This window comes from Littorina saxatilis, linkage group LG15 (genome assembly GCF_037325665.1).
Source record: "Littorina saxatilis isolate snail1 linkage group LG15, US_GU_Lsax_2.0, whole genome shotgun sequence".
Classification (NCBI taxonomy): Eukaryota; Metazoa; Mollusca; class Gastropoda; order Littorinimorpha; family Littorinidae; genus Littorina; species Littorina saxatilis.
The window spans coordinates 19,592,900-19,620,399 of NC_090259.1; the positions used below are offsets into that span (position 1 = coordinate 19,592,900).

The window sequence follows — 27,500 nt, forward strand, 5'->3', positions numbered from 1 at the left end:
TTTTTTGAGGAGGGGGGGGGGGGGGTCAATCAGTGGCTCATGGCATACAATTTCTCAAGGTATACATACCCAATTGAATATACAACACACAATACACAACACAGAACACCAGTTTTTCAATCAGTGGCTCGTGGCATACGATCTCTAAAGGTATACATACACAATACACAACACAGAACACCAGATTTTCAATCAGTGGCTCATGGCATACGATCTCTAAAGGTATACATACACAATACACAACACACAACACAGAACACCAGTTTTCCAATCAGTGGCTCATGGCATACGATCTCTAAAGGTATACATACACGATACACTACACAGAACACCAGTTTTCCAATCAGTGGCTCATGGCATACGATCTCTAAAGGTATACATACACAATACACAACACAGAACACCAGTTTGTCAATAATTGGCTCATGGCATACGATCTGTAAAGCTACACATACACAATACACAACACAGAACACCAGTTTTTCAATCAGTGGCTCATGGCATATGATCTCTAAAGGTATGCATACACAATACACAACACAGAACACCAGTTTGTCAATAATTGGCTCATGGCATACGATCTCTAAAGGTATACATACACAATACACAACACAGAACACCAGTTTGTCAATAATTGGCTCATGGCATACGATCTGTAAAGCTACACATACACAATACACAACACAGAACACCAGTTTTCCAATCAGTGGCTCATGGCATACGATCTCTAAAGGTATACATACACAATACACAACACAGAACACCAGTTTTTCAATCAGTGGCTCATGGCATATGATCTCTAAAGGTATGCATACACAATACTGTGAATACAGAACATGTCATTGCCCAGAAGTTACATTTTATGTTAGCTGATCATGCAGTAAAGGAAAATGTGTGTAATGGAATGGTTACGCTGTAGATGTGTATTACTCTCTTTTTCTCTGTCTCTGTCTGCTTGTCTGCCCCCCCCCTCCCTCCCTCTTCTATGTCTCCCTACGAAATGGAACTGGAGATCAAAAAAGACGAAGGCACAGACAGACGAGCAAACATACATAATTATATATAGAGAATGACATACACAATTGCAGTTATACACAGAGAAGGATTTACAGAAACAGACGGACGGACAGACAGACAGACACGCACGCACGCATGCAAGCGTGCACACACACACACACACACACACACTCAATCACACACACTCAATCACACACCCACACACACACTCAATCACACACACTCAATCACACACCCACACACACACACACACACACAGATCAACCGAAAGTGTGACTCGAACGACTTCACAGCCTATGCGTCACTAAGCCTATTTTCTCTTTATTGGTGTCAATAGGCTTTTGTGCAACACTCACCCGTACATGTTGTCCCAATGTCTTAGCACAGATCTGCAATACAGACTTGCAGTAGTCACGATTTCTCTCGGAGCCTTTCGTTCTTGTAGACAAGCAGAAGACAGATGTTGAAATCGGACATTTGGAATTAGCACCTCAAGTCAGATTCACGGATTAAATAAGGTTTTCGAAGTAAAGCCCTGTCCAGACTTGGCCGCCGTTTTACGCTCTATGCGCCGCAGGCCGTTTTGTGCGTCGCGCGGGATTTGCCGAGTGGCCACACATCGACGATTCTTTTCACAACGCGGTATCAGTCAAGCGGGTCACCTGACAAGAAGGTTCAGTTGCATTCGACTGCCGCGCCGCGAGCAGTTGACGTCATCGCTCTGGTTTGCTCTGATTGGTCAAATTTCCGTCGTTCTATGTCTGTGTCATAGAAATTAGAACACGCGCTATTCTTCTGCAAATAACGCTTCGCGATCATAGCACGACGGGGTGCACCGTTTTGAGCATAAGTCAAATGTGGACAGGGTCGGCCGGGAGTGTCTGGACGGGCCTTTAGACTGATTTGAAACCTCACCCTTTGACGCTATCCGTTTATTGTTTCGTGCGGCGATTTAATACAGCTAAATTCAATTCAGCAAAGTTGACTGGTGTAACAAGTCGTTAAATGCTTGCTTTCGGCCAGGACATGTTGTTGAATGTAAGAGATCAACGATCAGCAAACAACTGAACTTATCTGGATAGAACAGGTAAACAAAAATGATTGCTTACAAAATGACTGAACTATTGATTTGTGTGTCGAATCGGCTACCCGTGATCCCATGGAACTTGTAGGTAAATCCACCGGAGCGGCTAGGAAGTGGGTGAGGGAGGGTGAGTAAACATTACCTGTGCCACTCGCGTACTGGATGTTGCAGAAGTGATTAATTGTGAGAAAAAAATGTTTAAAAAAACCCCACAAAAGGTGCTGTGTTTCTGAATGAAAACAAGCTGTGTGTGATTCTGCAATAAGCAACAGGCTGAATCAATGATAAGACGGCGAAAAAATAAGAGGAGTTGCAAAGGATACTGAATCAGAAAAACGACTGGACAAGATGAGATTCAACTGTGAAAAATACGATTACGTGGTTCTGTAATTCTGCAGTGGAAAGAAATCTCTGACATCTACAAATTGAAATATTTTTTTCAAAAATCTGTTGACCAAGTTGCATAAGCCTACTTGTCAGGGAATAACGAAAACGGAGATTCCACCAGCCTATAAAACTAGGGATATTTTGTGGGAAGTATTGTATCGGTGATATAACCGAAACGGCTAAATATGTTTCGGAAAGTTTCGTAAGTTTTAGGCAATCCTTGTGTCTACTGTGAAAATCTGTATGGGCAATTGTGTCAAAATGACTGCAAAGTCGTTGACGATTTTACACTAGCACATTTCTTCGACGTTAAAGTGTAAGGTTGAGACGAGCATCCTCAAGTGAAACCGTTAATTTGTTGTTTTTTTCCCCTGGCTGGGTGCGTACAGGCGTGTAAAGCTAATATCTCCCGTATGACTACCGTTAGGAACCTAATGTTTTGCACACACCGTACGCCGTATGCGCCACAATTAATAATAATAATAATAATAACGGGTATTTATATAGCGCCTTATCCGAAGTTCAAAGCGCGTATGCGGTGTGAGTAAATTCCAAGTTACTCACCAAATTTTAGCTCAAATGACCCCAGAGTACCAGAGATACAAGTCTAATCCGTAGACAGAGAAACAGACACACAGAGAAACAGAAAAAACAGAGAAACAGAAAAACAGAGAAACAGAAAAACAGAGAAACAGAAAAAACAGAGAAACAGAAAAACAGAGAAACAGAAAAACAGAGAAACAGACAGCTTTATTACGGCGTAATACATATAAGCGCTTTGCTGACTGCCGTCACTAAAAACGGTATCCCTGCGGAACACATAATGAGTGTTCTTTTCATCTTGTACGCAAGAGGCGTTTTGTTTTCTGAACGTTGTGTGGCTTGTTTCACCGTGCTGTGAAGCGACCCGTTCCACGCAATCACAGCAGTGGAGTGTATCAAAGTTAAGGTCAATGCAGTCACAGGAACACGATAAAGCTTTAACCGCACCGTGCTTTCCTGTTTGCAGTGATGATTGAGGGGTTCGGTGACAGCAATCGTGAAATACTTACTGCTTGAGCCCAGGGACTGTTAGAAACAAAGCCTATCTTTGTACCCACTTCAGTTAAACGGGCAAAAGATCTTGGCGACCGTGATGAATATTCTAGTTGCCTGGGCGGGCACTTAATGTATAGTCACTCGGCTACTTACTTTGCTCTGCTCTTAGGCTTCGAATTTTTTTCGAAAAGGCCCAGAGATATAACGAAAAAAATCGGACATTCAGTCAATAAGTACATGTGCACTGGTAAATTGAGGAAGTCAGTTTACCCTTTGCTCGTTTTCATGCTTCAAAAAAAGATTATGTCTATCTGTCTGTCGGCCTGCCTGTATGCCTCTCATTCTGCCCGTCTGTTCGTCCATCCGCCCGCCCGCCCGCCCGCCTGTCTGTCTGTCCGCCTGCCTGTTTGTCTGGATTCTCTTCCTAGAGTTACCGGACATAGCAAATTAAAGATTCAATTTTAATTCTCTTTATGATCTGTACACGTTCTGTGTCTTTGACAGCATACAATTTGATTTTTTTCAATAGATCAAATCATTAAACTAATGCGTGTTTCCTTTTTTTCAGAATAAACCCTAAGCCGTTAACCCTGAAAAACAAAATGGCGGTCCTGAACACCTTTAACAAATATTCAAAACTGTAGAAACACGTGCACTTCAAGCACCTGCAAAAATACAACAGACCTTGCCAAGAGAGAAAGAAGTAGAGGAAGAAGCCATGAAGAAACAATCCGCAGGAGGGTTTCTGGTACAAGAAGAAATGACGACACCCACCAGTGACGTCACAGACGACAGAAGCGTCAGCTCCAATGACGACAGCAGTTCGTATTGTGTGTCGGCGGGAGGTGATTTACCGATGGAACAGCGCCTCTATGTTATCAACAGAGCGGGCACAGGTATGCAAGGAACAGATTAAAAATGAAAGGGGGAGAGAGAGAGAGAGAGAGAGAGAGAGAGAGAGAGAGAGACAGAATGTGTGTGTGTGTGTGTGTGTGTGTATGTGTGTGTGTGTGTGTGTGTGTGTGTGTGTGTGTGTGTGTGTGTGTGTGTGTGTGTGTGTGTGTGTGTGTGTGTGTGTGTGTGTGTGTGTGTGTGCTGAAACGAATATAAATGAAGACAGATAAACATAACATTCCACATAGATGCACCTAAAAATAAAGGATATGGTAAGCATGAAAAGATTAAATAATTTTATCATTACACGATCCTTCACTCAACGGATTTGCTGAAAAAGGTGCTCAAACGGATTCATAAGAGAGTCATTTTTTTCACCAAAGAAAACACCTTTTTCATATTGTCACGCAAAACGATAATATTAATGTACATGCGGAATATATTTTCTGAAAAAAAACCCACAGGTGAAGCTTCGTATCTGCAAGTGTCCCCCGACCGTCAGCATATAGTGTCGTACCGTCTGAGGACAGAGGTATGGCGACCTATCGTGGATCTGACCAACTTCGGTATTGCTGTCATCGACAACCACCTGTACATCATTGGAGGCTTCGATCGCCGTCATGCTAGGCACCACAATAGGGTGGTAAGGTGAGGTTTTGCTGTATACACTTGTTTCAACAAAGCCCTCTTGTTTTTACACCCCCGGTATAGGGGTGTGTATAGGCTTCACTCGATGTGTTTGTGTGTTTGTGGCGGTATTTGTGTGTTTGTGTTCGCAAGTAGATCTCAAGAATGAACGGACCGATCGTCACCAAACTTGGTGAACAGGTTCTATACATTCCTGAGACGGTCCTTACAAAAATTGGGACCAGTCAAACACACGGTTAGGGAGTTATTGGTGGATTAAAATTATACAACGACTTATATACGGACACCCCCGTTGGTCAAAGGGAAATAACCTTCTCAGTTGGTGGCAGTGAGAATGGTTATTTCCCTTTGACCAACGGGGGTGTTTTTCCTATCAGAGGAATTTCTTGTTCTTTTTGCTTTTGCTATTATATCATTTTTTGGTTATTATTTATTTACATGTATTTATTTATTTTTTAATCCTCGTTTTCACCCCCCCCCCCCCCATTTTTCTGTATTTAGTAATTTTACACGTCCCTCGCTTTCACTGCTACTTTTAAATTTGATCTTCTTCCTCCGTTTACTGATTCATTCTGTTTGTCTGTTTGTTTGTCTTTCTTGTCTTTCTTGTCTGTTTGTCTGTCCGTTTTTTCTCCCTCACGCCCTCAGCATTTCAGTTTCATGGCCATTCACTTACTTGATCGTAACAATAGTTAATTGACACACATTTAATCTTTGCGTATTGGCTGATTTTTGTATTTGATGGATGGATGGATGCATGGATGCATGGATGGATGCATGGATGGATGCATGGATGGATAGATGCATGGATGGATGGATGGATGGATGGATGGATGGATGCATGGATGGATGGATGGATGGATGGATGGATGGATGGATGAATGGATTGATGGAGTAATTTATTGAATGATTGATTGATTGATTGATTAAGCTATCTTCCTACACAGGTTTGACCCATCGGAGGGCACATGGTCAACGTGTGCATCTATGAAAATTGCACGTGCCAAGTTTGGTGTCTGCACTTCGGGGAAAAAGATCTACGTCTGCGGTATGACAACATTTTCCTTGTCTTTTATTTTGCTTGTAGAGCGGCAAGTAGGAAACACTTTTATTTTAACCAGAGATCACGTTAATTTAAAATAGGCCGATAATTTACAGGTAAGAGTCTCGGAGATACCGGAGACAAAACTGGCAAATGGTTTATAAACATATAGGGGATATAGCTCAGTTGGTAGAACGCTGGATTTGTATTCAGTTGACCGCTGTCAGCGTGAGTTCGATCCCAGGTTCGGCGGAAATTTATTTCAGAGTCAACTTTGTGTGCAGACTCTCTTCGGTGTCCGAACCCTCCCCCCGTGTACACTACATTGGGTGTGCACGTTAAAGATCCCACGATTGACAAAAGGGTCTTTCCTGGCAAAATTGCTTAGGCACAGTTAATAATTGTCTACCTATACCCGTGTGACTTGGAATAATAGGCCGTGAAAGGTAAATATGCGCCGAAATGGCTGCAATCTACTGGCCGTATAAAATTTCATCTCACACGGCATCACTGCAGAGCGCCTAGAACTGTACCCACGGAATATGCGCGATATAAGCCTCATTGATTGATTGATTGATATGCATAAGACTTGATACTTCGTTCAACCGGATATTCCTGACAAATGATTGACAAGTAAATCTACGTTTTAGCCAATACACGGAATCACAAAGATGGAGTCTGAGAGTGGGAAAAACCCAACAGATTCAGTCAACAATCAAAGACCAAGAGTCTATTCGCAACAGGTGGGAAAGCGGAGAAAAGCTGTAACAGAAAACATTCAAAAAGAAGTTGCCTCCCCTGTGACGAAATTCTACCCTCAAATTCCCAATAGAGACTCCTCCTTTTAACGACCGATTTTGGGGACATTTTAAAGGTCGTTAATTGGAGGTTTTACTGGACATTTTTAAGGTCGTTAATTGGAATAAAAAAAAACGTATTCTCTTTTTGTAGAGTTTAAATTGTATAGGCTTGATTAATTGGAGGTTTTACCGTGCAAACAAACGAGGATAACAAAAAATCATGGTTCCCCAGGTGGTGAGAAAAGTGACGGACGAGTGACAGGTAGCTGTGAGGTGTACGACCCAGAATCCGACGAGTGGAGCAAGGCGGGTATGCTACCCCAACCACGGGCAAACCTAGTCTGTGCCGCTCACCGGAAGGAGCTCTACTGCGCAGGCGGCTATAACGGAAACACGTCACACAAAAATCTATGGTGAGCTTACGTCAACGGTCCCAATCCTTTAAAATAAATTAACAAATAAAGTTTTAAATACACTTGGTTTAAACACAATTTTATTCAAAATACGTGACATGAAACAATTGACAAAAATGCAGCTAGGACACGAACTCAAGCAAATGCTTATTTGACGTGACCATAACAATGCTAAGTTACACAAGTTTTCATGATGGTGGACAACACAATTATTAACCAGAAGAACAAAATGTAGGAGGGGGGTATGGGGAACTTAATCAAAACAGGAGGATCTACAGAGAGGGAAAAAAAAGAGGAAAAAAGTGAGACTAGGAATGAAGCGCGTGGGACGAGAATATCGATGCTGAGACATGCAATAAGTAAGTTCAGATAAATGTACATTTTCATGGAGAGGGCAGCATAATTCGCTACGAATGTATGGAAGAAAGAAGGGGAAGAAAAAAACCACGAAAAAAACCACGAAAAAAACCAACCGACAACAGCAAAACAAAAACAAAAACCCAATGATAATGATTACTTATGTTATATGTAATTGATGCAACAACACTGAGAGGCGGGTTTACGTTCTCCTGCACACAAACATACACAATACCCGTACGTGGGCTAATCCTTCAAGTTAGTCGACCAGATTCAGCAATAAAGGATTGGACCGACTCGAAAATCAATGTATTTATGCGAAATGAATGTTGCTCGCTGCCTCTTAAATACACTTAATCATTACGGAAATAGGTCACTGAAAAATATGGTGAGACTATAAATCAACTATACTCTATCATTTAAATGATTAACTAATATAATTCTAAGCACACTTATTAATGATATTAGGCTTCTGTTCATCAAACGAAGCAAAAAGGATATATATTCATTTTTAAAATGACAAGTTTTTGTCCAAACTGACTGAAAATAAAGGGAAAGTCGTTTCAGAATAGAGGCAAAGATTAATCAAGAAATATCCAGAACAATTATCCTGGTACCTGTAACACAGGTCCATAAGGGTACATACAACAAGGCAGAAAAATTATAGTCCTTGGTTAAAAGAAAAATGCTTGAAAGGTATGTGTTGTTGGCACAGGGCAAAACTGCATAGTGCTAAAACTCCAAAGGATATGTATAGGTTACAACACGAGTGGTTTTTTATATGGCTTGTATTTCAGTCAAGACCCAGCGGATGAATATCATCGGGAGACACGAGCCTTTGGCGAGTGTCTCTCGATTGATATTCCCGCTGGGTCTTGACTGAAATACAAGCCATATAAAAAACCACGAGTGTTGTAATCTGTATATCCCATTCTACCATCAAACACAAAGTGTAGACTACTAGCGGCACTGTTGCGATCTGTGCAGGGTAAAACTGTTGCCAGCGAGACTTAGCCCTTTTGCAACCTTAAACTAAGTGACCGTCGCTGAAAAAATAACACGAATGAGTGCATCGATAAGTACGCGGTAACACTACTTTCAGACCATTTAAAAGCTTTAAGTAAAGGTTCATAAGTTGCAAGAAAGTAATGAAGTCGAATAGAAATTAATTTAGTTGAAGCGCACAATTCTTTTGTTTTGCGTTTCAGGTCGGCAGAACGGGCGAAACGGGTTTGGGACCCATTTGGCTTACTCGATTCAGAATTGATTCCACGTTGTTTTTCTCGAACGTGTGTAATTAGGCTTATTGACAGAGAAGCAAATCTTAGGGAACAAATATGTAGGTTTAGATTTAACCATTTGCTCCCTATTTGAAATGTATCTACGTGATAAACTGTTTTGCGAGTGTGTTTGCATGGATGAACTTAAACTGGTATGGGTGAGAGGAAAACGCGACCGACACGTCTGTCACCGCCGATTGATTGCATTTTGAAGGAATATGACTGGATTACGGAAAAATATGTGGACTTACTGCAGAGCCAGGCAAAAGAGTAGACTTGCTCGCAAAACACGTGAAACAGCCGATGTTTGATAGCTGAAGGCGCACACCGGCAAAACACACTACCGACAGATTCTCAAAAGTCGTCTGCTAACGATGCAAGGGGAGGGTACTCGTGTTTTTGTTTTGGTTCGCTAGCATCTGGTTATCTTGTAAGTTGAATGTTCGTTTTTTTCGACCTGCATTGCTTTCATAATGAAAGAAACTTTTGCTTATTGCATCTCATACATCAGATCAGTTCTGAGATTCATTTTTGCGTGCAACTGATATGGTTTTCTGAGCCGTGCAATACGATTTTAGAACTTCATACAAATGTGTCACATTGTTCGGCGCGAGCGAGGTCAAAGGTCGGGAGGAAAGTAGTCCTTTGCCCAAATCGGAATCTGCACTATCATATATTTTTTGGAGTCCATGATGTATTTATTGAGCTATAAAAATACAACATATATACCCATACTGAAGTAACAGAGACAAAGAAGGGAGGTCATGGGATATAAGATTTTAACCGATGACGTCGTCGCGATATAACCTTCGTGGTTGAAAACGACGTTAAACACCAAAGAAAGAAAGAAAGAAAGAAAGAACCGATGACAGTGTTTACAACGATTTCTGGCGTGTTTCAGGATATACGAACAATACAGGTGGAGATAGGTAGATAAACATTACCTCCATGTTTTACCTGCCTCAACTAATAGGTGAACTGTGCACGACAACATCACGCTTTACATTATACATGTGTTTCAGGATGTACGAACAGTACAGGTGGGGAGAGGTAGACGAACACTACCCCCATGTCTTACCTGCATGTATGGACAGGTGTGCTGTCACGGTGCATGACAACACTATATACTTTATAGGAGGTAAGTACTTTTCCTTTATGTTAACTTTAAGCTGTGTTTCCTTATCGCGACGCGACGGCGGCACGATTGTTGGCAGCGTCAAAACCGATCGCAACAGTAATATCAAAGAACGCGTGTTTCCATATGTGCGACGCGATGGCGGCGCGGCGGCGACGTACCGCGCGACGGTTTGGCGTCAAGATTTTGTCCGCTTCAAAAAATTGCTGCCGCGCGATATTCGCGTCCAAAGTGGGCGTGGTCTAAGTCCTTCCAAACATTCGAGGACCACCCACAACCAGGTTTATAGTCTACTTTGACTCTTTTATTTCGTCAGATACATGGTATTCCCTGAGCTGAACATAGTCCAGCAACAATTTCTTCAAAGGTTGTCAAAGGCACCGTGTTCGTTCCGCTTTTTGAGCATTTTGTTGAAACAAAAGAGGGTTTTTCTAACATTTCTCGTCTTTTCAATTTTCTAACCAACATATTAAGTAGCTTCAAATAAAGTTTTTCTTTATTACGGTATGGCTGTGTGAGTTTTTGACCTATTTATAAGAAGAAGTCAAGCCAGAAAGAACAAAAATGGAAACACTCACAGCGAAATTCGCTAGCGGCATCGCGATTTTATCACCATCGTGCCGCCGCCGCGTCGCTAAATGGAAACATAGCTTTAGTGTTTGACTTCTGTCTTCCTCTGTAGGGTGATTATATTTCCATATGTGTCCAGGTGGAGGATGGCCTCAGGCTGTGTTTCCATACCGCCATCGTGCCGCCGCCACCACGTCGCTATTTGGACTGGGTGGCCGAGTGGTAACGCACTTGCGCTCGGAAGCGAGAGGTTGCGAGTTCGACCCTGGGTCAGGGAGTTAGCTAGTCTTTCGGATGAGACGAAAAACCGAGGTCCCTTCGTGTACACTACATTGGGGTGTGCACGTTAAAGATCCCACGATTGACAAAAGGGTCTTTTCTGGCAAAATTGTATAGGCATAGATAAAAAATGTCCACCAAAATACCCGTGTGACTTGGAATAATAGGCCGTGAAAAGTAGGATATGCGCCGAAATGGCTGCGATCTGCTGGTCGATGTGAATGCGTGATGTATTGTGTAAAAATTCCATCTCACACGGCATGAATAGATCCCTGCGCCTTGAGTCCGAGTCTGGAGATACGCGCGCGATATAAGACTTCATGTAATAATAACATAGTTTAATCCATGTAAAAGCCAGGCCAATTCTGAAATGGTGATTCGAATCGTGTACAAGGGAAGGACTGCGCCTTGAAACCATAACCCTCGTAAATAAATAAGTATCGTATCTTACCGTATCAGGGGTGGTAGCCAAACAAAAGGACAAGGAGGAGAAGCCCAAGTTCATCACGGAGAGGAGAGCCTTCTCCTACGCCACCTGTATCTCCGCCGTGGGTCGCACCGACAACACCTCCAGGGCGTCCGACCTCATCTCACCGTGGAACTTCAAAATCTCACCCATGAACTACGCCAGGCATAGCGCTGGGGCTGTGGCTTTAGGTAAGGGGAAGTTACAGAGAACACTGGGGCATGTGGGCTACATTGATATTTGGCTGTGGCTATTGGAATATTACAGAGAACACTGGGGCATGTGGGCTACATTGATATTTGGCTGTGGCTTTAGCGAGGGGAAAACTACTGAGAACACTGCAGCGTTTGGTCTACACTGATATGGGGCTGGGGCTTAAGGTAAGAGATTGAACAACAACCCCAACAACAACAAAACTCACCATCATCCATTATCTCCCCCAGAACTTCAAAATCTCGCAGATAAACTAACGCAGCACCGGGGAAGTAGGTTTAGGTAGACGATGTCTAACAAATGAAACTCTCCAGAACGTCTGACTTCATCTCCCCCTGGAACTTCCAAATCTCTCCTATGAACTAGGATAGCCACTGCGCCGGGTCTGTAGCTGTAGGTAAGGCAAATAACAGCGATAACTAGGGCATTTGGGGCTGAATTAAAAAAGGCCGGCGGGTTTTCGTCCTCCTTGGGACTATTTTCACGATATTCCTGCCACCAGGGGTCACGTGAGAAAATTGTGAGTGTCACACTCTAGCAGTCACTTATAGTTATACTGCTGCTGACGACTAACACGACCAACATGACCTGCAGCCTGGCATGCAACGATGATGATGAAGATGATGATGATGATGATGATGATGATGATGATGATGATGATGATGATGATGATGATGCACATGTGATGATGATGAGGAGGAGGAGGCGAAGGACGATGATGATGATGATTATGATGATGAGGAGGAGGCGGAGGATGGTGATGATGTTGGTGATGATGGTGATGATGATGAGGAGGAGGAGGCGGAGGATGGTGATGATGTTGATGATGATGATGATGATGATGATGATGATGATGATGATGATGCACATGTGATGATGATGATGATGATGATGATGATGATGATGATGATGATAATGATGATGATGCACATGTGATGATGATGCACATGTGATGATGATTATGATGATGATGATGACAGGTAATAAGATATACGTGGTGGGAGGAACATCCTTGGAAACTGGACAGCAAGTCAGAATAGCGGAACGTCTCGACACGCGCACTGGACTATGGGAAGAGGATTTCAACTTCAGAAAAGGTCAACTTGTTGTATGAATGTGTGTGTGTACAGTGATTTCAACAAAACAACACCACAGATATTTACGAAACTTTACATATATGAAATCTTACAGATATTTACCCCAATAGTTTCTTATTTATGCATTAAACTCTATGATGAAGTCATTTCCCCCTGTTATAAAAAGTTGAAGCGGCACTGTAGCGACCGCATTTTTCTTTTTAATTCTTTAAAATTGTTGTCATAAACCATTCTACTAGGTTAGAACTATTGAAAAGCATTTTAGCTACATAGTTCCAATCAAATCTTTAATACATTTTTGGTTCTTATTTTCCCCAGGAGACGTATCCAACGTGGCATGCACGCTGCTCGCAGTTCCAAAAATCCCTGTCAGTGAACGTAAAATGGCGTATCGACTGAAGTGGGTTATGTGGTGACGTCATTCGTTGTTATTTCACGTCACAGCAAACAAAAGATAACTTATTGACTGAAGTGGGTTATGTGGTGACGTCATTCGTTGTTATTTCACGTCACAGCAAACAAACGATAACTTATCCCCGAGTACGCTAGTACTAGGGCTCAGCAGACTTTAATTGTGTGTCTGTCTGTCTGTCTGTCTGTCTGTCTCCACTTAACAGCTTATTGCTGGGAAACTACTGGGCGCAGTACGTTCAAAAGTTGATACACTAACTTGATAATAGGTCCGATTGATCGTATTAAAACTTCATAATGTTACCTGGGACCTAAATGCGAAATAAACCACAAAAACGACTTGGCCGTAGGAGGAGTTCACACCGGCGGGGCAACACGCAGCCATTGACCTGATAGAACAGCCGAACGCGTCACACAAAAATACGTCATGACAAAGTTACACGCAAAGCGAAAGAGACTTTGACGTCATTTACTTTTGTTCGGAATTTTCCGTCTGTTCCTAGCTTGTCAGTGAAGACCTGACGTGAGTAAGCTTACCCAAAACGTCTTTGTTCTCTATTCTCATTGCAGCTGTGAAATAATCAGTCTTGTGTCTCGGTCGTGTAGGTACAGAGTTTGCTTCTGCAATCATTGTGTTCGTGTTGATGACGGCTTCATAAGACAAAATAATAAGCGAATCTATCGCGAGGAAGACGTTTATGTACAAATCACCGAACCCAACCCATTTTTGGGGGTGCGTATCGCTGCATTTTTCTGAAGAATAAACTGCATGTGGTTAATTTCATCCGTTTAATGCTTGTCGAAACATATCTGATCACAGATGAGGTCGCAGTTTGTAGGTTGAATCTATGAATCGGCCAGAGATAGATCTGCATTTCTGGTCAGAAACCAACATTCACACCACAGACATTCCAAACATTTATATTTATTGAGCGAGCCAGTCTGAAGAGTACTCGGGTCCAGCGCGAGCGTTTTTTATTGACTGAAGTGGGTCATGTGGTGACGTCATTCTGTTTAAAATCACGTAACAGGAAACACGTGATAGCCTATCGACTAAAATGAGTTATGTGGTGACATCATTGTTTGTGACTTAGCATTACAGCGACCGGAAGATGACGAACATATTGAAGTACGTGGGCCATGTAGTGACGTCACGCCTTGAGCATTGCTTACGCTCATGACAAAAGCTGCAACAAAATGAATACACTCGGACGGTGAACCACCTGGTCTGAGCAGGCTGTGCATCCGCAGTGAACCGAGTGATTCAAAATCGTCTGGAAGTGTCTTAAATAGGGGATTTTGCCATTGGAATGTATAGGCACCAAGTCCTTTCAGCAGCAAAACCGTTGGTCAAACTGACCCGTCTGGTTTTGTAAGTAATGCATGAACATTTTAATTAATTGAAGTGGAAAGGACGTGTATGAGGTGTGGTAGATTTCAAAACAATGCCAATCCGCTGCTTCATTGCTGTTTTTCTTCTTCTCCTTTTTTGTTTTATTTGCGGAAATCAAAACAATGCATTTTAACTGCCGCGCAAAATGGTTGCATGCAAAAAACTTATCCATTCAACTGCGTCAAGTTTCCATCCAGCTTTGTGTCAACATTAATGAAGTCTGGTGAGATGCAAGATCTACTCGCTCTGTATGTTATATACCACTGTGATGCAACTGTTCGCATTATTTTGTTATATTACATCGAACATACAGGTATGATACTAAAAAAAACTACATTTAATTTGCAATAATGTCCTAATTTCTTTCAGTTAAATGTAAATATCTGTTTTACATGACCGCAGATTTTGTAACTGACGTGAGGTGCTATCTTTATGGTATTTCCAAGTCTGTTTTTATCTGCACGCGATGATGTAGGCCTATATCAGCTATGTTCACTGACATCAGACCGGAAGCACTAACTCACATTAGTGTTGGTTTATGCATGTAAAGCAACTGACACGCTTCCAAAAACGAAGAAACCCTGCTTTTTCAGATTTTTTGTGTATGACCTTTGCAAATTAACTTTGCATTTTCTGATATTTCCTTTTAAAGGCGTAATGTTCTCTTTTTTTTGTTGTCGAGTTCTTAAATTGGGGGTTCAACTATATTTGATTATTGCAATGAAAACAGCATCCGCAAAAAATGAGACGAGCTTATTATTTGTGTATTGAAATATATGTTTGTATTTATTTGCAGACAATGACTTTGACGCCCTGAAAGTGTCAAGATTATAGTGTGTTTATAATATTATTGCTAGAGGCTATAGTGATATTGTAGTCGATATGAGGTGGTAAAAACAAATTGATCTACCGACAATACGAATGGTTTCTTTTTAAGTTATTAAGTGAGTTTCACAACCATACCACAATGGTCGTGCTAATTTTTAAACCAGCCAACCAAACTAGCATACAAATAATCAAAGAAAAATCAAAATTAAACCAAAAAAACCAGCAACACATTAAAAGTAGCATTCACACAGCCTGTAAATGATTTACACACACACTAACACGCACGCACGCACGCACGTACGCACGCACGCACACATACACGCACACATACACGCACACACAGACGCATATTATTATTTCGGGTATTCAAAACAATTTCTTTATATTTTATTTTAATCGTATCAAATCTGAAAAAAGTGCAAAAATTAGATTCTAGTACTCTGTAGATGGTAATTGAATAGATCGTTCCTGGACACATATTTCAATAAATTCTTGTAATGAAACGGTTCAATCTTTTGTTTATTTTGCCATCTTATGTACAAAAGCCGTTTAAGTACACACCAGATACGCTGACAACGTTATGAGCGTACACCGAAATAGTTTACGTTTTCAAGTAAACATGAATAACACGATAAATACTTAAATTCATACAAACACGGCCTACAAAGAGAACATTTGCGACTACTAGCCAAAGTCAATGAATCGACAAATGAATGATAAATTACTATTGTAACCGAGTGCCGAAACACTACGATTACCTCGGGAGGCGAAGTGCAATCAAACAGGATTGAAAATGTTAGGGCTAATTTCTTAGCCCTATAAAAACTGTTATGCAAACCCGAAGGTTTCCATGAACATACAGACAATCGGAAACCACCAGACCCCATCACAAACAGAATTCCACAATCCACCGGTGTTGACTTAAAGGCCAACAACTCGGGTGCAGAGTCTGCTGTGAAAGGAGCGGTAGCCTCCCCTGTCACACTATAAATAAGCAAACAAAGCAAATACGGGTAAGTTCCATTGCCATCATTAACAAAATATAGAACGAAGCGAAAGTACATAGAGACTTTACGCCTGCACAGACGATTCAAACACATTATTTTAGATGAATGGATTGCTCAAACACTAATTGCAAGGTATTTCTTATGTGTGCATGGCGTCATAAATCCTTATCCAAAACTGTGAAGCTCTTGGGTTTATTTGGGACAGTTCCCACGAGTATCTATTTAGTGAGAAAGAAGAGAGAGAGAGAGAGAGAGAGAGAGAGAGAGAGAGAGAGAGAGAGAGAGAGACTGAGACTGAACTTTACTTTTACAAGAATACAGATTTAAGGCTGGGCCTTTTCTTCCAATCTGTCCTTGGGACGACAGACACACAAAACAAAAAACAAGAGAGAGAGAGAGAGAGAGAGAGAGAGAGAGAGAGAGAGAGAGAGAGAGAGAGAGAGAGAGAGAGAGAGAGAGAGAGAGTTGGATGGAACACTGCGTACATTTCATTTCTCTGCTGATGTTTATTTTTAGTTATGAGTTCCTAATGGTGCAACACATATGCATCACATCATCAAAAACAATAATTACAGGAAGCGCAGTATTATAAGCAAACGCCTTCTGAAAGCGTGTTCAGTGCAACGTAAAGCAAAAAGCATAACATGGCACGTACACTAGCCACACATGGAAAGCAAAGAGCAACTTCTTCATTCTTTCTATCACTATGCAGTTTTATATTTATCTGAGTACATCACTAATGATTTTCATGGTACTTTAAAAAAGAGCAGTATTATGTTTTAGTTGTTTAGAAATACTCTTATAAGCCTACATTTCCGCTTAAAGACTTCATTATAAAAGAAAGATATAAAGCTGGTGTTTCCCAAGTGGAATTCCTCTTGCAGTTAAATACTGTCAACAACAAAAGACGAAACTCAGCTTTTTATACTGTCTACAGCTTTACTTACTTACTTAGGCCATTATGAACCCCCGGGGGAGCATAGGCCATCGACGACAATTCTCCATCCGACACGGTCCTGGGCTGCCCTTTCGATCTGGCTCCAGGTCTTCCCCTGCCTGTTGATCTCTGCTTCAGTGTCTCGTCTCCAGCTGTTGCGCGGCCGGCCTCTACTGTCTACAGCAATTCTCAATAATTCATTTTGTTAACTCTAAGAAATAAAATTCAAGAACACGGAACTTGTTTTTCAAATCACAACCTTTTATGAACAGGGTGCATAAAACACATTTTCACCAGCGTTGTTGTGTGTATATATATGGGCAGCAAAAAGACGTAAACGTACTGCATGTTTCATTTTGTCATTACATAAATACACCTTCTTACTTACTTGAAATATAAACCATTTCAATGAGTACAATCATAATCACAACCTTGATTATTGCGGGATGAGTAACTCAGAGTGTTCAGATAGAGAGAAAGTCGAACACATACGAACATAACAGAGTCATTCTCAGATTACTCTCCCAGAGGGGGGTGACCTACTTCATGAAAGGAATACAACCATCATTTTCCATCAAATCAACTATATGCTGTATCTCTATTGTGTCTCAGGGAATACATTTATATGTTTTCAACCCAAATTTGACTACTTTTTACATTTAGTCAAGTTTTGTGTGTGTCTGTGTGTGTGTGTGTGTGTAGAGCGATTCAGACTAAACTACTGAACCGATCTTTATGAAATTTGACATGAGAGTTCCTGGGTATGATATCCTCAGACGTTTTTTTCATTTTTCTTTGCTAATTTGCAGTTTTACTTCCGTGCCTGTCAAATTTGTCAATGCCTCGACCGAACATAGTTTTGGACGATTACGTACTTTGCCGCTCCATATAAGGGAAACCAACAAGTTTCTTTAAGCTTTTTGTTCACTTATAGTTGTATCACACCCTATTATATTGCACATGAAGTTTTCAACGATTTTCTTGGAAGTTTATTTTTCAATGACTATGTGATAATGTCACGCTTTTGGACCATTACTCTGAGAATGACCCAACATCCTATCTCCTAATGAGTACATCACAGTGATTAAAAGACAGCGAGAAATCCAACACATAATTCTATAGAAAAAATCTTCATCTGAGTTTCCACTCGCTGTACTATCAAAGACGACTATCAAATTTAAGAGGAAAGTTCTGTCGCCTTTTTACTTCAAAAGGTAATTCATTAGTTCAGGTCACACTGCTGGGATCATACGACTACACTGCTTTGACTTCCGTGCTTTTGTTTCTTCTTGTCGGTATATAAGTTGATGCTTGACGCTGTTTCCTCAAATTCTCAACCTAGAAAATAATTTTCCAGTTTTGTCAAACTTTCCGAAACCTTGCTCAAATTTTCCAAGCAACCAACCTCGAAAGTGAGTCTTCAAGCTCGCGAAACATTCCAAGCCTTCAAAACTCTTTACTTTTAAAATGGCACTTCAGTTTCCAACGAATTTCAAACCCATCCCTCTGGAAAATAAATCTTCTAAGTGAATCATTCAGACTTTTCAACCTTCGAGTCTGACAACTCGTACGTTAAAAAAATTTAAAAAAAACACATTTATAACAACTCTACACTTACACCTAACCCCCCCTCCCTTCTTCCTCAACCCCCCCCCCCCCAAAAAAAAAAAAAAAAAACCACTAAAAAAAAAAACCACTATAAAAAAAAAAAAACACCACCCAACCAAAACACAAAACAAAAACCGCAACACAAATCAGTTGAAAGAACACATCTGCTGCAGGGAGTCAGCCACTTTATCCACCACCTCCTTTCCATTCCCCTTCCCCCCTGCACTTAAGTACGGGTTCAGGACAATCGTCTCCCCTAGCACGATAATCCGCACGAGGGCGCCAGTCACAAGGTAAGGGTCAAAGTTCGAGGCCGGTCGTCGATCTTCCAGATAGCCTTTGCCGTCGTCTGCCACGAGGCGCGGAATGCGGATGGTGGCGTTACGATCCTCGATGCCCCAGCAGAACTGCTGGTAGGGCGCGGTGCAGAACCACCCCTTGAGGCGCTGCACGTTGTCCAGGCCGCCGCTGGGGTCACAGATGCCGAGAAAGGGCAGGTGGGTCTTCTCCAGCCTCTTGATGGCCGCCTCGATGTGTCTGTGGGAAAATAGAATAGTGGCTAAGTGATGAGTGTCTGGATAGGTGAGGAGGGATAAAACGCCGGAATGAATTGAGGGAGAAATAACAAGATATATATTCGGGGGGGGGGGGGGGGGGGGGGTACCCATAAAGAACAGAAGCGTCTTTTCTAGCACCTTGGTGGCTGCCTCGATGTGTCTGGAATATGAGAATAGGAAACGTAATCTCTCTTTGTGGTAACTGTTCCTCCGAAAACGGCGTATGGCTGCCTAAATGGCGGGGTAAAAAAACGGTCATACACGTAAAATTCCACTCGTGCAACAAACACGAGTGTACGTGGGAGTTGCAGCCCACGAACGCAGAAAAAGAAGAAGAAGTGGTAACTGTTACTTGGGTGCAAACACAGGGTGGCCGCAAAACACACACACACACACACACACACACACACACACACACACACACACACACACACACACACACTTCTATTGTGCAACCAAATCAGGGATCCAGAAAGGCCCACTGTTATATTGTGACCTGAACTCCAAAACCTTTTTGCAGCTAAATTCTGAGATGCTGTGAGTCACAGAAACCAGAAAACGAACTTATTTTGGCTGCCCAGTTTCACTTCAGACAGTGAAAGAGTTGGCAATTCGAAGAATGACAATGGTGTGTACTCTTGCTACCCTTACGGGATTTTAAACTTAAGAAAAAAGCACAAAGCAAAACACTGCATAATACAGTCTTCAACCCTCTTCGTCCGCCATCTTACCTCATGCTTTTCTATAGGAACACACATGTCAAATCGAAACCCCAAACTTCATTTCCCAAATAAGAACTCGCGGCCCGCTCCAGTTTCACCGGCCTGGCGTAGGAGTAAAACTGTTTGAACATAAACATACATTAAGAAAACCCTTACGTCATGCTGCAACTTAAAAATCACTTCATTCCATCATCTTGCCTCGTGGGTTTAACACTTATGTTGACACGATCGCTACAAGCTCCGTGTGAAGCTGTTCTCTAGTATTCCCTTAACCTTCTCTTGGTTCCTTTTCTGCATCACAAAGAACACAACCCGCAGAAAAAGCAAAACACTCTATACTCTATTCATGAACTCACACAAACCTAACAAGTCGCGTAAGGCGAAAATACAATATTTAGTCAAGTAGCTGTCGAACTCACAGAATGAAACTGAACGCAATGCTATTTTTCAGCAAGACCGTATACTCGTAGCATCGTCAGTCCACCGCTCACGGCATAGGCAGTGAAATTGACAAGAAGAGCGGGGTAGTAGTTGCGCTGGGAAGGATAGCACGCTTTTCTGTACCTCTCTTCGTTTTAACTTTCTGAGCGTGTTTTTAATCCAAACATATCATATCTATATGTTTTTGGAATCAGGAACCGACAAGAAATAAGATGAAAGTGTTTTTAAATTGATTTGGACAATTTAATTTTGATAATAATTTTTATATATTTAATTTTCAGAGCTTGTTTTTAATCCGAATATAACATATTTATATGTTTTTGGAATCAGCAAATGATGGAGAATAAGATAAACGTAAATTTGGATCGTTTTATAATTTTTTTTTTCTTTTTACAATTTTCAGATTTTTAATGACCAAAGTCATTAATTAATTTTTAAGCCACCAAGCTGAAATGCAATACCGAAGTCCGGGCTTCGTCGAAGATTACTTGACCAAAATTTCAACCAATTTGGTTGAAAAATGAGGGCGTGACAGTGCCGCCTCAACTTTCACGAAAAGCCGGATATGACGTCATCAAAGACATTTATCAAAAAAATGAAAAAAAAGTTCGGGGATTTCATACCCAGGAACTCTCATGTCAAATTTCATAAAGATCGGTCCAGTAGTTTAGTCTGAATCGCTCTACACACACACACACACACACGCACAGACACACAGACACACGCACGCACGCACATACACCACGACCCTCGTTTCGATTCCCCCTCGATGTTAAAATATTTAGTCAAAACTTGACTAAATATAACAAAAAGCAAAACACTCTATGCTCTATTCATGAACTCACACAAACCCAACAAAAAGCAAAACACTCTATAAATTATACTTAAATCCTCAACTCACTTTATCCCCCTATCTTCCCTCATAGGCTTGGTGCTGATGTTGACGTGCCCGCCACAGGCCCCGATGTTGAGTGCTGGCAATGGTTTGGGGGCGAGAGTGACCACCAGGCCGAACTCCTCGGACATCCGGTACAGAATGTAGCGAGCTGTCCACAGGTCATCTGACGCCCGTGTCCCTTCGCTCGGACCTACTTGGAATTCCCACTGGACAGAGAAAAGTATTGACAACATGTGAACACAAGAGAAAACAAGTCGCGTAAGGCGAAATTACTACATTTAGTCAAGCTGTGGAACTCACAGAATGAAACTGAACGTAGTCCGCCGCAAGTGCAAAAGGCAGTGAAAGTGACGAGCCTGTTTGGCGCGGTAGCGGTTGCGCTGTGCTTCATAGCACGCTTTACTGTACCTCTCTTCGTTTTAACTTTCTGAGCGTGTTTTTAATCCAAACATATCATATCTATATGTTTTTGGAATCAGGAACCGACAAGGAATAAGATGAAATAGTTTTTAAAACGATTTCGGAAATTTAATTTTAATCATAATTTTTATATTTTTAATTTTCAGAGCTTGTTTGTAATCCGAATATAACATATTTATATGTTTTTGGAATCAGAACATGATGAAGAATAAAATAAAAGTAATTTTGGATCGTTTTATAAAAAAAAATTGTAATTACAATTTTCAGAGTTTTAATGACCAAAGTCATTAATTAATTTGTAAGCCTCCATGCTGAAATGCAATACCGAAGTCCGGCCTTTGTCGAAGATTGCTTGGCCAAAATTTCAATCAATTTGATTGAAAATTGAGGGTGTGACAGTGCCGCCTCAACTTTTACAAAGAGCCGGATATGACGTCATCAAAGACATTTATCGAAAAAATGGAAAAAAACTGTCTGGGGATATCATACCCAGGAACTCTCATGTAAAATTTCATAAAGATCGGTCCAGTAGTTTACTCTGAATCGCTCTACACACACACACACGCACAGACACAGACACACACACACACACACACACACACACACACACACACACACACACACACACACACACACACACACACACACACACACAAACACATACACCACGACCCTCGTCTCGATTCCGCCCTCTATGTTAAAACATTTTGTCAAAACTTGACTAAAATGTAAACAAGTCGCGTAAGGCGAAAATACAATATTTAGTCAAGTAGCTGCCATTTTTCAGCAAGAGCGTATACTCGTAGCATCGTCAGTCCACCGCTCATGGCAAAGGCAGTGAAATTGACAAGAAGAGCGGGGTAGTAGTTGCGCTAAGAAGGATAGCACGCTTTTCTGTACCTCTCTTTGTTTTAACTTTCTGAGCGTGTTTTTAATCCAAACATATCATATCTATATGTTTTTGGAATCAGGAACCGACAAGGAATAAGATGAAAGTGTTTTTAAATTGATTTGGACAATTTAATTTTGATAATAATTTTTATATATTTAATTTTCAGAGCTTGTTTTTAATCCGAATATAATATATTTATATGTTTTTGGAATCAGCAAATGATGGAGAATAAGATAAACGTAAATTTGGATCGTTTTATAAATTTTTATTTTTTTTTACAATTTTCCGATTTTTAATGACCAAAGTCATTAATTAATTTTTAAGCCACCAAGCTGAAATGCAATACCGAACCCCGGGCTTCGTCGAAGATTACTTGACCAAAATTTGAACCAATTTGGTTGAAAAATGAGGGCGTGACAGTGCCGCCTCAACTTTCACGAAAAGCCGGATATGACGTCATCAAAGATATTTATCAAAAAAATGAAAAAAACGTATGGGGATTTCATACCCAGGAACTCTCATGTCAAATTTCATAAAGATCGGTCCAGTAGTTTAGTCTGAATCGCTCTACACACACACACACACACACACAGACACACAGACACACAGACACACGCACATACACCACGACCCTCGTTTCGATTCCCCCTCGATGTTAAAATATTTAGTCAAAACTTGACTAAATATAAAAAAAAAAGGTACAAAATAATGTTAGATTAGGAAGACTCCAACCGTTTTAATAACAAATTTGATTTTGATTTGGTAACTTTTCTCGTTATGTTAGACCATACTAGCTGTTGTGGTTATTAGAGTAATCATTTGGACCTGCTTGAAATATCCACTGGACAGATTAAGTTATGAACTCCGGAAATGTCGATACCGGAAGAGGGAGTGGCGATAAATTAAGAAACGAACCATTAAATAAAGAAGAGAAAATATTATAGACTCGCATAAAACATTAATAATAATAATAATGAACACAATTATCAATCCCGTTATACACAAACCTGTCCCGGGAAGGCTTCAGCGTTGCCCCCAGAGATGTTGATCCCGGCATAGAGACAGGCGAAGAGATGCGACTCGTACAGGTCACGGCCAAACGTCTTGTTCGTACCGTTGGCCTCATGATGGTACGGGTCTGTGGGCAGTGACAGAATGATGCGTATACTGGTTTGGATTTTTCATACTGACATGGGTATGTTGATGTTGGTTTGGGCTAGGGCATCGAACTGAACAAATCGGCACGGTTATTTTGATACCATTGGACTAGGGAAGTGCATAATGCTAGCATGGATATTTTGATTAGGACATGAACTTGGGCTTTGAATGATCTACATCTTGCCCTATGGTATACCATTGTTTATATTGGGAGACACGGCTGAATATTAAATCAAACCAAGGCTAAGATTTATTCATATCAGCAGTGTTCATTTTATGAAAATGCGGAAACAAACAATAATTGCAAAAATAACTCTTACTCTAAAACACATGTCTAAAGCATTTGGAGCGCTTACTTCCCTTTGCTTATCAGATCAATAATCTAAAATATACAGAATTCTCTGTTGCAATCTCGCGAGGATTTCTAATGTTCAGCTAAGTAATGTCAGTGGATAGGATTTCTTTTCAGACATCCAGTCAGTCCCTCCTCCCCAATTCCGCAAACACAGTAACAGTTGAGAGAAAACACGGTGTGGGAGACGTTTCATGCGTAAAAAGCTCTGAGGCGATAGTGCCCCAGCTCTGAGGGACCACTTTTTCGCAGTCGGTTCAGATCGATCGCAACTGTAGGTGTCTAAGGCAGAGTTCCACTATACTTTTTGGTTTGTAACGTTCACAAATGCATTATGTATTTATACCAAACTAGATGATTACCCGCTTCGCCGGGTACCGGCTTCGCCGGGAAGAAGTAGAGCCGAATACCAGGCTGCGCCTGGGACCCGGCTTCGTCGGGTGTACGCCGGCTTGGTCGGCACACGAAGGAAAGGAGATAAACGCGCAAAACACTGGAGACCTTCTAAAAATAGTAACGTGCAGTGACCTTCTAAAAATAGTAACGTAGTAACGGGAATATGGATTGACGCCACACGGAGGAAGGGAGATAATCGCGGCTGAAAACACTGGAGAAGATAAGGAAGAGTTACTGGTAGTGGATCCCGACAAAACAAAAAACAAAAAAAATCGGTTCAGCGCGCACAGCGCTACGCGCTGAGAGCACGTGTTGAAATATCTCATCGATGAGGTTGTGTCCGGGGTGTAGCTGAATACGGTGTCCAAATTTGAAAAAGATCCACCGAGCACTTTGGCCGTGCATCGCGAACAGACAGACAGACAGACAGACAGACACTAGTCGTATATAAATATAGATGTAGGCAAGTAGATGCTACAATGAATAGATATCGCAATAATTGGATCATGTATGTCCTCGCGAGATTGCACACACCGTGGAAAAGAGAGAAAAGGGAATAAAAAAAACCAATTCCAACAGGTAGCTGCACAACTTGCTGATACACACTCACCAACAGGTTGAGGATGAGAGCTGGGTGGCCACCCAATAGGGTAGCCTGTTTTATCACAGATGGTATATTCTTGTTCCAGACCAAACCATGGCGCCACTTTCTTCACTTCCGGTGACGTCATCGTGTCGTCACACTGCTTCCGGAAGTTGCGTTCTGAATCCACCGGAAAACTTCATGAATTTGAGATTTGGGATCTAATGAACAGTACACGACGCCTGGACGTGTAACAATTACAAAACAACATTCAGCTATGACTGGAGCGAAATATCAAGTCGCTTGGCGTGTGAGCATTTGATACATCCTAGATCCTGCATATTTTCTGGCATTCAAACTTTTCTCTCTGATACATAAATTACCACGACGGTATCCAGTCATCAAAGTTGCATCCAACACATTGTGATGCCAGTTTCCTTGCATTTCCGGTTCTTTGTAATGTAGAAACTTATTTGATGGGGTCCTGACATGAAAAGTATACGAACACATTTTCTTGTGTATTTTCTAGCTTTAAACGTTTATTTCTGGTACAGTAAAAACTCGCTGGTAAGTTCTCAATCAACTGTGCACAATGTTGATCGAAAATTTCTTGCTTTATTAATATCTGTCTTTATAAGAAACTCACTCGAAGGTGTCCAATCATCGTTGTACACGTCACACAATAGCAGTTTGTGAGATCCACGTCTGAAGGGATCACTGTAGAGGGCAACGGGTTTCAGGAACCGGTTTTCTACAGGGTAGTGGACGGCTATTCGCCACATCGGACAATCTGAAGCAAAAGAATGGTTTAGTTTCCGGATATAAGTCAAGAGACGAAGCTGATTTCATGACAAGTCAACAACTAAATACAACACACACAAAAGAGAGAGACTGGGACTGAGATTGAGACGGAACTTTATTTTACAAGGATAAAGATTTAAGGCTAGGCCTTTTTCTTACAATCTGTCCTTGGGACAATAAACATACAAACAAACACTATAGAAGTTATAGAAGGAGAGAGAGAGAGAGAGAGAGAGAGAGAGAGAGAGAGAGAGAGAGAGAGAGAGAGGGGGGGGGAGAGGGGAGGGTGAAATGTAGGAGGAAGAGAGAGAGAGAGAGAGAGGTGGGGGGCGTGGAGAGGGGGTGGGGAGAGGGGGGGGGGGAGAGTGAAATGTCCTGAGGAAGAGAGAGAGAGAGGCTATTAAATAATCACCAAAACCAAGTTATACAGAAAATCAGTTTTGGTCTTGATTTCGAACAACATGACATATACATGATATAATTATTGCGACTCAGAAAAGATTTCAATCATGTCATCAATCGATCTACTAAAAAGTGGCAAGCTAGGTACAGCTTAAATACTGCGTTATGAAAAACAGGGGTGGGGGTAGCTAGGGAACTTTTTGTGTAACACACCTTCAGCACTTTGGGGCACCTCGTCGAAAGTTCGACACTTGCTGTGTACGCTGACGTCATCGTCGTCTACGTAAATGTATTCCACGAGCACTTTGCGCACAGGCAGCTCGTGCACGTAACGGCTGTGAAGCTCTTTGTTCCACCGCCACTCCCCCATGACGTCACTCTGAAACATGCCAAGCAGTGACGTCAAATTCACTGCCGCTTTTCACATTTAGTCAAGTTTTGACTAAATGTTTTAACGTAGAGGGGGGAATCGAGACGAGGGTGTGGTGTATGTGTGTGTGTGTGTGTCTGTCTGTCTGTCTGTCTGTTTGTTTGTGCGTGTGTATGTGTAGAGCGATTCAGACTAAACTACTGGACCAATCTTTATGAAAGTGTACATGAGAGTTCCTGGGAATGATATCCCCGGACGTTTTTTTCTTTTTTTCGATGAATGTCTTTGATGACGTCATATCCGGCTTTTTGTAAAAGTTGAGGCGGCACTGTCACACCCTCATTTTTCAATCAAATTGATTGAAAGTTTGGCCAAGCAATCTTCGACGAAGGCCGGACATCAGTATTGCATTTCAGCTTGATGGCTTAAAAATTAATTAATGACTTTGGTCATTAAAAATCTGAAAATTGTAAAGAAAAATAAAAAATTATAAAACGATCCAAATTTACGTTCATCTTATTTTTTATCATGCTCTGATTCCAAAAACATATAAATATGTTATATTTGGATTAAAAACAAGCTCTGAAAATTAAAAATATAAAAA

At 41.3% G+C, this 27,500-nt stretch overlaps 3 protein-coding genes across 3 annotated transcripts in view; 2 read left to right on the forward strand and 1 right to left on the reverse strand.

Annotated features, from left to right (window-relative positions):
- Positions 1–15,952, forward strand: part of LOC138948770 (kelch-like protein 5) — a 23,502-nt gene extending 7,550 nt beyond the window's left edge. Inside the window, exons 2-9 of the mRNA XM_070320379.1 lie at positions 4,095–4,422; positions 4,885–5,068; positions 6,016–6,116; positions 7,143–7,323; positions 9,983–10,098; positions 11,404–11,601; positions 12,604–12,720; positions 13,039–15,952. Of these exons, the coding sequence (XP_070176480.1) occupies positions 4,245–4,422; positions 4,885–5,068; positions 6,016–6,116; positions 7,143–7,323; positions 9,983–10,098; positions 11,404–11,601; positions 12,604–12,720; positions 13,039–13,136 (1,173 nt within the window). The 5' untranslated portion in view covers positions 4,095–4,244 and the 3' untranslated portion in view covers positions 13,137–15,952. The remainder of the gene's footprint in view (positions 1–4,094; positions 4,423–4,884; positions 5,069–6,015; positions 6,117–7,142; positions 7,324–9,982; positions 10,099–11,403; positions 11,602–12,603; positions 12,721–13,038) is intronic.
- LOC138948777 (uncharacterized) overlaps positions 1–27,500 on the forward strand; it is a 408,503-nt gene that overhangs the window by 170,394 nt on the left and 210,609 nt on the right. The window lies entirely within an intron of this gene.
- LOC138948771 (glutamine synthetase 2 cytoplasmic-like) overlaps positions 19,011–27,500 on the reverse strand; it is a 28,049-nt gene continuing 19,559 nt past the window's right edge. The window contains exons 2-7 of the mRNA XM_070320381.1: positions 26,740–26,905; positions 25,970–26,113; positions 25,351–25,503; positions 23,842–23,972; positions 21,526–21,728; positions 19,011–19,441 (exon numbers count right to left, since the gene is read on the reverse strand). Of these exons, the coding sequence (XP_070176482.1) occupies positions 19,051–19,441; positions 21,526–21,728; positions 23,842–23,972; positions 25,351–25,503; positions 25,970–26,113; positions 26,740–26,896 (1,179 nt within the window). The 5' untranslated portion in view covers positions 26,897–26,905 and the 3' untranslated portion in view covers positions 19,011–19,050. The remainder of the gene's footprint in view (positions 19,442–21,525; positions 21,729–23,841; positions 23,973–25,350; positions 25,504–25,969; positions 26,114–26,739; positions 26,906–27,500) is intronic.